At 34.7% G+C, this 13162-nt stretch overlaps 1 protein-coding gene across 3 annotated transcripts in view; it reads left to right on the top strand.

Moving 5' to 3' along the window:
• Positions 1-13162, top strand: part of LTN1 (listerin E3 ubiquitin protein ligase 1) — a 31091-nt gene that overhangs the window by 2448 nt on the left and 15481 nt on the right. For all 3 annotated transcript variants that reach the window (XM_068425475.1, XM_068425476.1, XM_068425474.1), the window contains exons 4-15: positions 858-1088; positions 1559-1611; positions 2058-2238; positions 2926-3099; positions 4186-4376; positions 5674-5821; positions 6189-6974; positions 7487-7528; positions 8562-8754; positions 11016-11255; positions 12249-12402; positions 12687-12837. In XM_068425475.1, the coding sequence (XP_068281576.1) occupies positions 858-1088; positions 1559-1611; positions 2058-2238; positions 2926-3099; positions 4186-4376; positions 5674-5821; positions 6189-6974; positions 7487-7528; positions 8562-8754; positions 11016-11255; positions 12249-12402; positions 12687-12837 (2544 nt within the window). The remainder of the gene's footprint in view (positions 1-857; positions 1089-1558; positions 1612-2057; positions 2239-2925; positions 3100-4185; positions 4377-5673; positions 5822-6188; positions 6975-7486; positions 7529-8561; positions 8755-11015; positions 11256-12248; positions 12403-12686; positions 12838-13162) is intronic.

Below are 13162 nucleotides of genomic sequence, written 5' to 3'. Positions count from 1 at the left end.
ATCTTGACTGTTGACGCCTGAGCTGTACTTGCTGGATGGAGATGGTTGTTTGTTAGACCTTTACATTAAAAAGATCACATGGTATTTCTTCTCATGAAAAGTTTTTTAATGTAGATTCCAGAATGTCTCAAGAGAATGTACTGTTCAGTTCACATAATTATAAATCTTATTGATCTAGGACTAATATCTGTCCAGACTTAATATTAAAAAGAAAAAACAAACCCCAAACATGAAAAGACAATGTGTAGCCAGATAATCCATAATTTTCTGATATATTTACTACATCTCCAAACTATCTGGACTGGCTACTGTTGAAAATGTGATATTGGACAAAATTCTGATATTGGACACTATTCTGATCTGTTAGAGCAATTCCTAGTATTTCTTTCAGGAGCCAAGAGCATAGAAAGTCATGATGTTGTAAATTCATATACGAATAATGGATAGTGATGCACAGTTTGTGTGGGCTTATGGTCGTTTTAATCCAAGAAGTGTTTTCAAGACTTCGTGTTTCTCTTGCTTCTTGTCTTTTTGTTAAATGTTTGTATAAAATGGAAATAGGAGCTGTAGTTAGGGATATAAGGAAAAGGTTATAATTTTGAATGTATAACACATCAGGAATATGATGCTGCTAAGTTAGGACTCTCCCATGATCCAGGGATACCAACACTTTTTTGTCATTGCGTATTTTCAAATCTATATAGCCCAATTCATTGCAAAAATGGCTGAATTGAGAGACAGTTTGTTGTGGTTTTGGTTTTTTTTTGTCATCACTGCTGCTTTGAAGTACCCAGCATCAAAGGTACCTTTCTTAAAACAATAAACCTTCCTCTTTTTTCTTTTTTTTGCTTTAACAGGACCATGATCGCCGTGTTCGAGAAGCAACTCAGCAATCTTTTGAGCAACTGATTCTTAAAGTAAAGAAACACTTAGCTCCTTACTTAAAAAGTATCATGGGTTACTGGCTGATTGCTCAATGTGACACTTACTCCCCAGCTGCTTCTGCTTCAAACGTAGCTTTTGAAAAAGCTTTTCCTTCAAGCAAACAACCTGAAGCCTTAGCATTCTGTAAAGATGAAATTCTTAATGTGAGTTTATACTTATGTACTTCTTTAAGGCTTTGTGTTGAGTATATGTCAACTTTTATTGCACATTTAAAACTCATCCTGCCCGCATCTGTTCTTCATGGTTAAATTTTTCTCACCTGGAACTTTGCTCCTGCTAATGTTACGAGAAGACTGAGGCAAAGATATATCCTCTATTTTTTTGACTTGCAGTTAGAATGACTGGAACCAGAGGGATGAATATGAAGTAAACTTTCTTGTATGCATTTCTATGTAATGATGCTCAGTCATCACGTAATGTTGCTGACAGATGGAATAATGGTGCCGGAGTAGTTTAGCTGCAGTGGTAGAGGACTGAAGAACACGAAGCAGTGTTTCAGAGCACCTCTACAAGTTTTTATTGTAGAGCTGTTTCTGAATAATGTATGGACTATATTATTCACATATAAATATTAGATTCTTATCTATTCTTATGTATTTTTTTTTTCCCCTAGGTACTTCAAGATCACCTTCTGAAAGAAACACCTGATACGCTCAGTGACCCCCAGTATGTTAGCCTGCTTTAATGTATATGGTTTAAGTCTTGGTCTGTATTTGGTTCTCTGTCCCTGGAGGTAGCGGACTTAGTTTTGTTTCAAGAGACAGAATAGTTAAAGCCCAGATCCCTGCAACTTTCTTTGTGACTAAAGTATAAATGCTTTTGAAAGTGTTATCAGTTGTATAATTCTTGTTTCAGCTCTTTTAGGAGTAGCATTTTTGAATAGCTGGGAGATGACTTGAAACTCTCTCTTTTTCTAACACTTTATAATGTAATTTGGTAGCATTAGAAACTATGGAAAGTTTACATATTTACATTGCTGACATCTGAAATCAAAAGAAGAACACAGAAGAACTGAAGACAGTTTAGTTTAGAGAGTTTAGAAGAGCTTGAGAAGCCTACTGATTTATTTATGGTTCACTTTAATTTTTTTTTTTTTGTTTTATTTTTCTGAGAACTGTACCAGAGGAAGAAAGGGAAGCCAAATTTTTCCGGATTCTGACATGTTCCTTGTTAGCTTTAAAAAAGTTGCTTAGCATGTTGCCAAAGAAAGAGATGCATTCATTGGAGGAAAAGTTAATGTCACTTCTGTCCCAAAACAAATTTTGGAAATACGGCAAACACAGCGTACCACAGGTGACTTTTTTTATTTCTTCTGTATTTTGGGCATTTTTAGTTAAAGATAATACACTGAACCTAAGCAAGTATTAATTACTTGTATTCTACAAGAATGAAGTTCGTACTTTCCTGAATTATGTTTGAAACATCCTTCAAATTTCTAGGCCTTAAATAGACAATATTGCTCTAAAATTTGCCCAGTAGGCTAATTTGTTATTTCCATGTCACCATCATCTACTCCTTGGCAATCTGCCGCCACTTCAAATTCATGTAAAATTACAAATTGTATCAGCTTTCTGCCTGTGTTCTTAGTGCTTTTAGATTTTCATTTTTTTTAAACCATTTTATTGGTCTTTGGTCTGCTGAAACCAATAGTGCATGGAGTGATGAATTGATTCTGGTAGTATTTTGTTAAAAAGTTTTAAGGTGCTTTTGGGAGAACATGCCTTTTGATAAGTATATTGAAATAAAATTTTTGAGAAACATTTTATCACTAAATAAATTACTTTAAAATATTAAACAGGCTTATAAAATAATTTCTTTATTTTTCTTTATTTTTAATAATATTTAAATCTTTGCTGATGTGATAAAATACAGGGACCACGTGTTGTAAGTTACAGTGACTTTAAAAGGAATGTTATAAACTACATGTAGTGACAGTGTTGTCATTTGACTAAAATTTTGTTTTTCTGTGGCCTATGTTAGGTTCGCTCAGCTTTCTTTGAGCTGGCTTCTGCTTTTTGCCAGTACTTGCCTGAGCTGGTGAAAAGTGAAGCACCAAGAATTTGTCCTGCTGTCCTTCTCAGCATTGACAACAGTGATGCAGTGGTGTGTCCTGCTCTTTGGGAAGCTGTGCTTTGTGCTGTCACCACTATTGAGGTAATGTGGGAAACCTAAGGGGCAGATATTTTACTCAAATTTAACTTTTCACCAGGTGCCATTGTTCTCTGTGTAGAATTAGGAAGAACAGCTTGACTGGGTTTTCTTTATGATTAATAATATGAACTTATCGATGCTACATGCTCCTTCTTCCTCCTTTGGGTTTCACTGTAACTTTCAAATATGTTGTGTCCAGCATATCTGAAAATCAGAGTTATTTTATAAGTTTAATTACATTAACCTGAATCCCTTTGATTAAAAATAGTTACTAATAAGTAAAATAATGCTTAAAACCTTTTTCTTGGTTAAAGACGGTTACAAAACTGACCTGCAGTGCATTTTTGGTTTGTTTGTTTACCCCTCTAATTTAATGCTTAGTTCTACAATTTTTTTTTTTTTTTTTTTTTTTTTTACTTTAAATTGAAATACCAGCTTTGAATTTATTAGCAGGATGAGTAGCGTTGCCATAGACTGGGATGCTTTGAGGGTTTAATGCTGCAGATCTTTTTTGTAACTGCAGGTATAATTGTAACTATTAATGGAAAAAAAAAGCATCTTTGTTCAGCTTGCTATAAATATTATCTGGAACTCCAACAAATCAGATCAAATCAGATCAGATGACAAAAAACTGGGGTGTTGGGGGAAAGTGCCAAGGTATTTTGTAACCATCAGAAGTTTTTTGAGGGGAGTATTGAAGCTAGTGATACTTCCAAAGTTAGGGTTTTGAAATCATTGCTTATTCTTGATAATAAGAGCTCAGAATTAAATACAGGACCAGTTACAATAATGATGTTTATGAAGCATCCTTAAAGCATTATTAAAGAGAAGCCTTTAACTGCAGTTTACTAACAAGGAAGGTCCATTGATTTTAAACAGTACAGAAAGAGTTTTATCACATAAACTTCTTAAATTCACAAGCTGAAATAGGGAGAAAATGATTTTTAAAAATACTGGCAAGTGAATTTAAATTTTACAATAAGTTGTTTCAGCTACAACATTGGGAGGTAGATTAAATGTCTAGCTTGGGAGTTCTTCCAAGGCAACATATTCTCATTTAATTGACAATAAGCGTATTTCTTTCTGTAGGACTGTTGGAGTCATGTAAATACCAAAAAGGGAGTTCTACCGAAGCTATGGACAGTGCTGCGAGAAGGTGGACGAGGACTAGCTACTGTTATATACCCAAATCTCTTGCCATTCATTAGCAAGGTACCTCCTGGCATTTCAGAACCAAAGCTGGAGTATTTCAGAACTTTTTTCAGCTCTATAATTCAAGGGTATGAGCCACAAATTTATTTGTTTACTTTTTTTGAAATCAGTCCCCTTTATGTTTAGAAATAAGAGAACTAATCTTCTTTAAGCATTGAAAGATAAGTAACATATCATTTGGCTTGAGGATATTTAAATATGCATTAATTTTAATTTGAGAAAAGACTGCTTTCACTATGATATTTGAAAATCATATTTGTAAAATACTTTTAAATATCCAAAACTAGAGTTAGTCCTTTGTGGCTGTCCCTGTCTTCTTAAACCTTTAGCCTTCTTTTTGATTTTATGACATCTTCCTTACCTAAAGCATTCTTAACTTTCCTTCTCAAAGCTTCATGTTTATTCCATGATGAGTTTTTAAATAGGAAATTAATTTAAAATTAAGAATGGCTTTGAAGATACCAGGCTCTTCTCACTAGTGTGTGTAATTATTACAGAGGTTATTGGGGATTAGCATTGTGGTTGTGCGATTTCCTGTATGCAGGAACTTTAATTCTTGTGATACTGATTTTTAAAGGATTGAAACTGCTTTTTTGCCTTTAAAACACGTCAAAACCAACTTTCTATCAAATCTAATTTAAATAGATGCATGTGCATTGTGTACTGAAAAGCATATATAAGTTATTTTATGAAAGACTAAAATGTAACTTATTTAAACAAAAATCAATTCTCGATTGATGTTGGCATGGCCATTAGCAGACCTGTTGGAGAAGAGAGTTATATATGGGCTGGTTTTGAAAAGTGTATAGAATTTTATTACAAGTAGTAAAATGGATGTAATATTTGTATGGTAATTTGTGTTGTCTAATTTTCATTAAAAAGCAGACAAATCACAGTTGTTCAGACTCAAACTGGCTACGGTGAAACTGTCTTTTGGTGGCTTTTTGTTTTAGTTTTATTTCTTTTTTCTGTAATGACAGAAAGTGACCCCTTCTAAACCTCTGTGGTGTGTGTAGAAAATTGCAAAGGAGTTTTGACAAACAGCTGAAACAGTATGCTTGACTGGATACATTTTCTCTATTTACATAGATTTTTTTTTTTTATGAATGCTAAAACTAGATGAAAAAGTTATTTTAATATAAGTTATATTAAATGTCTGGATTTTTTGTTTTGACTCTTTAAAACAAATTCAATAGGACATATTTAATCTGACTCCTATCAATGATTCTGTGATTCTATATTCTCATATTGATGTTGTCTGAGTAAGAATAACATAACCAAGGTTACATTCATTATCTACATACTGGGTTTCTCAGAAGCACAGATGACTGAGCATGCCCTCCCTCCGATGTTGCCTTTCAATAGGTTGTCAAGTGAGCGAGCAATAGCCAGCCCTTCAGAAAGTTCAGCAATTATAACTGCATTTATGGAATGTCTGCGCTTTGCCATACTACAGAAAATAGATGAAGAAGATGACCAAAGACAAATTCATCAAATGCTTATATATGACCAGGTATTTACTTAACATTGTCTGTGTACATTTAACAGGTTAAAGTTAAAGAAAAATGTAAATTTCTGTGAGGATTTACTTCTCTGTTGAAAGTTTCACTATATTTTATGGAAAAAAATAATCTCACTGAATTTAGTCCATTTTTTCCTTCATATAAAATAATCCCTTTTACTGTGCAGTTTAAATTATATTAAAAAAAAATCATGCCACCCTGTGTGTTTTTATCAAGTGTTCAAGCATGCGTAATTCTGGTGTTTTCGGAACTGCTTCTGGAATGTTTTTCAAAATTGTAGAATTTCCTGGTATTATAAAGAATAAAGTGATCATCTAGTTGGATCACTGTTCTTCAATAATTTTTTTGTCTTTATAGCTAATTCCTCTTACCAATGCTGTACTTAAGGAGCCCAGGTTACAAAATGGACCATTATTTTATCAAATAGCAGAAACACTGAGCTCCTGGGAAGCTAAAGCAGAACTCCCCAGTGACGACGGCACAGATGAAGTTTTCCAGAAACTGTTGTCAAATTTTTGGGACCATCTTTTAAAAATGTGTGTACTTCATGTTGATACATTGGATGCTGATGAGAAATCATTGTTTGCCATATCTGATATGCTAGAAATTCTTCAGAATCCAAAGAGTGCTACAAAATCAAACAACAGAAAATCTCTAAAAATCAGATTTACAGATGAGGATGAATCTGAAAGAAACACAGAGAATGGAAAGCTCATGGAAGTGAGAAATGGTGACTCTGAAATACAGGCTGACTTGCGGCATAGTTCACTTCTAAGGAAAGAACCTTTAGAGAATTTAGTCTGCAACCTTGCTGAACTGAGTATTGTGTATGTCAATGAAGAGAAGTCAGAACAACATTTGAAATTTCTCTCTGCCCTGCTCAACTCTTTTTCTTCAAACAGAGTTTTTCAAGTACTTTTAGAGCAGGGAAACAATGCAAGCTCTGCTCAAGCTGAATCCCAAAACAAAATTAGAGCTCACCATGAAAGTCCATCTGTACAATTTCTGTATACAAATTTAATAACTTGGCTGAAAGAAGACTGGAGAAAAGATACCCATTTTCTGGTTGATATATTGTACAGTGTGCTTAATTGTTGCAACAGTAATGATGAAAGGAAAATCATTCTTGATGACTTAACAAAGGTATGACTTGTATGTTTTGTTATCAGTTTTTATGAAAGTCACTATTCTTTTTGTGGGCTATGGTTGGCTAATAGTTTTATTTTGGGGCTGTGAAATAGAAGATATTCTATATGAACTTGGATAAGTTCAGTGTAAGGAAGGTAGATTTAGGAAATGTTGACATGATGGCGTTGGGGTGAAAGGTTATGACATATGTCCCTTTCTATATGGTATAAATCACTAAAAAAAAAAAAAGTAACATCAGAATTTCTCTGTTCTTGCTGCTTTATACAGTGTGATTTTATACTAGACATCGGTGGCCTTTCTTATAAATACAGTCCCTATTGATCTGTGTGGTAGAGAAAGACTTGGAAGCCAAAAATAATATAATGAATAACTTTGTTACTGAAACTTAGCAACTCCTGCTTATCCCCTGCCAAAAATAAAGTTGTAAAATGGTTAAAATGGTATTAAGTGCTTCCTATTCAGCAAATAACTTGTTAAATATTGTGAAATTTTGTTTTTCTTTTCAGATGGATCTGAAATGGATTATTTTTCTCCAGATAATTCAAAAGGTACCTCTTAAGACTTTTATGTTCTTTTTTTACATGGTTTTGAATAATTCCCTGGAGTTACATGTGTTTGAATGACTTTGTTTTTTTTTAGATTAGTGTAGTGATAATTTCCATAGCTTCAAAATCTTGTAGTAATAGTTTGAGTGTTGTTTGTTTTAACTGCATTTAAAGCTGGGGACAGTCTTAGAAATTAAATGATGATACCAAAACAAGACCATTTTTGTCCCTTCTATTTTTGGTCAGTTTGCTCTTTGGGCTAGGGGGATTCTTGGTTTGTTCCTGTTCTAAGCTAGAGAGAATGGGGTTGGGTATTAGACCAATAATTTAAGTGATTATTTGTATCATTACCCTTACATCATGCTTACAAGGAAAAGAGAGTATACCACTTTTTCACAGAGGATATTGAGAGACTGACGTCTAAGGGATTGCCTAGGATGAAATATGAAGTGTATTACGAATTTTTGGACAAGAGCTCATAACACTTGATTTACAATCCAGTACATTGACCATAATATCTTTTCTCACAGATACTGTTTATTTACGAACCCTCAGTTTTTATGATTTTGTAACTTAGAATGCCTTATCACCAAAATAATGTTTTTTCTGATCTGTGACCTTCCATTTCCTTTTAGAGAAATTCAGGTGCTGTAAATAGATTTTGTTGTTGTTGTAAATAGATTTTATGTCAGCCAACCTGGTCATCCAAAAGTTATCTTTCTAACTAAAGTTATCTAACTCCAATGTACGCATTCCCTGGGCTCTATAGTTGGATAAAAGGAAAAAGAAGAGCTTTCAGAAGGTGACTTGTTTCACTCTAAAAGTAGAGGTCTGACCTAGCCATAAGTTGCTGTCTCTGACCAAAAAGAAAGTTGGAGGGATTGTTGTGGACATAAACACCTAGAGACTCATTGTTTATGACAGATGACATGATTCCCACTCTGTGTGTGCAAGTTTGACATATTAATCTTATGGTCAGTTAGTAATAAAAGTTAATACCCTCAAAAGACTATTAGTCTATTTTCTTGTGATTCAGGCATGCTCAAGCACAACAAAACTTTCCTTAGTCTCTGACTGGCTGAAAGGAGATACGCTTGGAGAAAGACTTGTAATGCTGGCAGATGACCTGTGTCACCTGGGTTTAGAACCTATAGCAGCCTCATCAGAATCATCCTCTTCAGAAAGGTGGACCCTCCTGAGCTTAGTGTTGTCGCAACACATTAAAAATGGTACGCATATTTATTCCTTGGAGTTTGTGAAGTGTAAATACGGCACTTACGCTTTGTAGAAGATTGAAAGGAATTTGAGATCTTCCAGAATACTCAGATTTGCGAGCCTGTTTGAGTCAAGGAAAACTTGAGGAAGATTTAAGTAAGTTTGATTTATTAGCTGATGTGCTGTAAAATAATATTAACTTTTAAACCATACCATCTGAAATTCACCTTCAAAACTAGAATATCAAAAATCAATGGTTATGGACCCAAGCGTGCATTGATAATGCCTTGTTACAGGACCTATGAATTGCTTTGAACCATTTTCAGTTAGATTCATGTATTTTAAAAACTGTGTGTATGCACTTGTGCTGTATATGTAATTATTTTTTATTAATAACATCCTATTTAATTTCTTCCTTGATTTTTGTGGTTTCTGTGATATAGACTTCTAGTGGAGTTCAATTTTCTTGATGTTTTCCATGTAAACTTGTAATTTGTGTGTTGTTAAACTCAGCATTTTCTTTGATCCCTGACGTAACATACTTCAGTTTATCTGAATGCTGGGAACATTCATGGTGCTTTCAAGTTTCAGAAATGCACACAACAAGTTGACAGCAGGGGTTGTTCATAGATAATGCATCCTGAAGGTGTTGTAAGACTGTTATTTCTGTTACTGGAACTTCTGATGTAGAGGAGCATCAGAAAAACCTGTTCCCTCTCTCCAGAGAGAGTTCAACAAACTTGCTCACTTGTGAGTCAGTGGTGTCCTAGGGCTGATTGTCCAGTGACTTCACTGTTTGGTTCTAGAGCTGGAGGTATTGCTGAGCTCAGGTATTCCTTTTGTCCTGAGTGCTGTGTGACCTGTTTTTAGTGCACGTTGGATGAAGTCTAAGTGACCTTCAGGAACTGTGGTTCTTCTTAACATAGCAATTTAGGCCAAAATAGAGTATGTGTGGACTTTCAAAAAGATTTTTTATGAGATCTCTCATCTAAGTTTCTCAAGGTAAACTGTAATGTAGTAAATGGAAGGGCCTTTCATGGATCAGTAACCTATCAGATGATAGGAATTAAAGGAGGAAAAGGATAAATACTGAAAGGATGATAATTGTTTTTGATAAATTGTTCAGAGTAATCAAAACTGAAACTTCAGGGAGCTGTAGCAGTGTGGTGTGATACTGAATGATTAACTGATATAATTAAAAATGAATTTCAAAACCAATAAATACCAAAAGTATACATGTGAATGACATAGTTGTAACTGTATCTATTCAAGGGTAGGCTCTACGCTGTTAAAACTCAGGAAAGAGATCTTCAGTCATTGTGATGGTTCCCTGTAAGTGGCAGGTTGGTACTCAGCAATAAAAAAGGAATACAGGATATTAGGAGCTGCTATGAAAAGAACAGAGGACAAATGAAAATATAACATTGGTGTGTCAATATCTTGAATGCTGCCTGTGGTTTAGTCACTGCAGTATTCTCGTTCAGCTATATGCTTTTGAAAAAAATGTGTGATAGAATTAGTATATACCCAAAGAAAGATGGCAGGGATGGTTAGGCAAATGCACTGGTCTCTGCTTGTAGAGGCAATAAAACAGACTAGAATTTTTCATCTTGCAATGAAAGTGATTGGGGATGGGCTTGTGGTAAAGAGCCATAAAATTGTAATTTGCATGGAAAAAGCAAACAGGAAGAAATTTTTAATTGTTTCTTTAAACGGAAGAGCCTGAGGTTGCTTATGGATGTTTAGATAGCAGGCTTGAGGAAAGATAAAAGTATACTTCTTCATACAGCTCATAATGAAATAATGGAACTCATTGGCCCAGGATGCTGTGGAGTTTGAGGATAAATGGGATTAGCCTACTACGATCCAGTGAGAAAGGGACTAAGCATATTCATGGAAGATTGGTCTGATTGGGTTAATTTTATGCAATGGTCCAGGTGTAATCTCTGCCTCACAACTGATTGCCAGGAGCTAGGAACGCATAAAAGGAGAAGGGGTCATTCTGCACTTGCTCTGTTTTATATACCTTTTGTCTAAGCTGCTTCAGCTGGTTTAGAGAAAGGATACTTGGCAATGTGAAACTTTGGCTGAGTGATCCTAGATGACTGTGGAATAAGGAAGAAAGTCTCGGTATACATCAGACTGAAACGACTCTCTAATTTATTTTGCTTTCAAAATTAGTAAATAAAAACCAAATTGGTACTTATTAATATGATGCCTTTGATCATGTTTATCAAGTAATCAAAGCATGCTGTCTTTTTCCTCTCCCCAATAGAATCTTTGATTGGTGAAACTTGTGTTGAAAGAATTATTGATAAACTTCAAGCAGCTCTGTCTAAAGCTAGGGATCTTTCTGAAGCTGGGAATACTGAACCATCAGTATCTTTCATCTGCGATGTAGCATCAAGCTTTTTCAGCTCGGTTAAAGGGTGTTTACTGATGCCATCTGCAGAAGACTTGCTGCTTACCATCTTCCAATTGTGTGCTCAGAGGCAAGATGCTACGCACTTAACAGGTAATTTGGAAAAAAACTTCATCCAAACTTTTTTGTGGTTGATGATTACATCTAAATTATTCTTTTTTTTTTTTGTGAAACAGATTCAAGTATATAATAGAATATTGAGTTCACAGACATTGAGTACTTGCAGCTGTAATTGACATGAAAATTGGTGCTTTATCTTACAATGCCAGTAATTACTTCTAAGCATCAAGTCCTGTCCATCTTTACAAAGATTTTAAAGTTTTTTGATGTTAGTATCCCTGTGCTTCAGCTATCTTTGATGCTGTGGTATTCCACACTTTCTGGAGTGTTATAGAAATTATTTAAGGTCTATGAAGTACAAAGAATGAGCAATTTTTTTTTGTTCATTCTGCAAATGTGATGTTCCTATGAAAAAATGTGTGCAGTCACTTCATTAAAGATACATATATTTATTCTGAAATAATTTATATTGGTCAAGTTGCTCTGGCAACTTGTGACCCATTTCTCTCTCTACTAGCGTCTCATTTTCAGACCAAGATCCTGATTTATGTTCTTTGAATGCAGAATTTGAGTGATAAATTGGTATATGCATTTACTGACAGATACAAAGGAGGAAATGTTGCGGTGTTATCGTAGAAGTGAAGCAGAACAACACTAACCTGAAAACCACTGCTGCTTTGCAAATGGGTGTTGATGTTGTGAATGTTCAGTATTTCAGTATTTTAAAAAGATCTGCCGTTTTGAAGACCATGTGGACATATTGTAGTAGACAACAGGAGCATCACTCTTAATCTCAAATAAAATATTACGTGTGTGTCAGAGTTAATTTAAAATTGTTTTAGAAGAAACCTGTATATTTGCCCGTGACAGTTTGCATGTAACCACATAGAAAAGAGAATTCTTTTTCTGCTCTAGGACCTTTAGACATGTGATTGTTGCTGTATGCTGTAGGTTGTAATTTGAGTTTACCTGTTTGTGGTGGTTTTGCTTGTCTGTTGTTTTTTTTTTTTCTTTTCTCTACAATAGATTTACTTGTATGTAAATTAAAACACACTTGGATGTCTGCTGTAAATTCACTTGTACGTCAACTTTGGAATATGCAGAAACAGAGTACCTTTTTGCATAAATCTGCACTGTGGGTCAAGAATCAAGTTCAATCTTCCTCTTTGGATGTTAGAAGGTAATTGTGATGTACTTGTCCATTTCATGATATGTTGTTCTCCGAAACAAAGATCAGTGCTATAGTATTCTTTATTTAATTGGTATCTGTGTTACTGGGAGTTTTTTCATCCTATCAGAGGTGAGAACTGTGGCATAAGGCATAACTTAAAATGCCATTGATACAATGTGTATGTATAGCATTGATACAATGTGTATGTATAGCATTGATACAATGTAAAATAAAGCAGCTTTCTTTTACTGGATAGTGCCAAACTTGTTTGCAGTGTTTTCTCCTTTTCTCAGCCTTCAGGTTTTGATCTCTGCAATTAGTGATTTGTTGTCTAAGCTTATGGAAGCTGATGGACAGGCTGGATATCTTGTGGGAGCTTATGTTGAGCATGTCACGCCAAACAAAACTGAGTGGGGAAAATTGCATGAGTCTCTATCCACTGAGGTATGAAAATGATAATGAACTTGCATGCTGTAGTCCATCTTGCCTCAAGTCTCTGCACTTTAGGGTGATAAGCATTCTTTATTTTGACATGGCACTGCAGTTATGAATATGCGTGTGCCTGTCTAGAGGTTCTTTTCAGCCTCTGTTCATGACAGAAGGCAAAATCTGTGTGTTCATGGCCCCATCCAGTACTACTGGAGAAAATAAAAATCTATGAAATTACCCTTTTCTGCATTGAACACCAGCAACTTACTTTACAATTCAGGCATTTTGTCTGACAGAATATACGTCATGAAGATGTTCTTATCTTTAAGTTAATTCTTCT

This window comes from Nyctibius grandis, chromosome 2 (genome assembly GCF_013368605.1).
Source record: "Nyctibius grandis isolate bNycGra1 chromosome 2, bNycGra1.pri, whole genome shotgun sequence".
Lineage (NCBI taxonomy): Eukaryota > Metazoa > Chordata > Aves > Nyctibiiformes > Nyctibiidae > Nyctibius > Nyctibius grandis.
The sequence above is the reverse complement of the archived record's forward strand: the minus strand, read 5'-3'. Positions and strand labels throughout refer to the sequence as shown.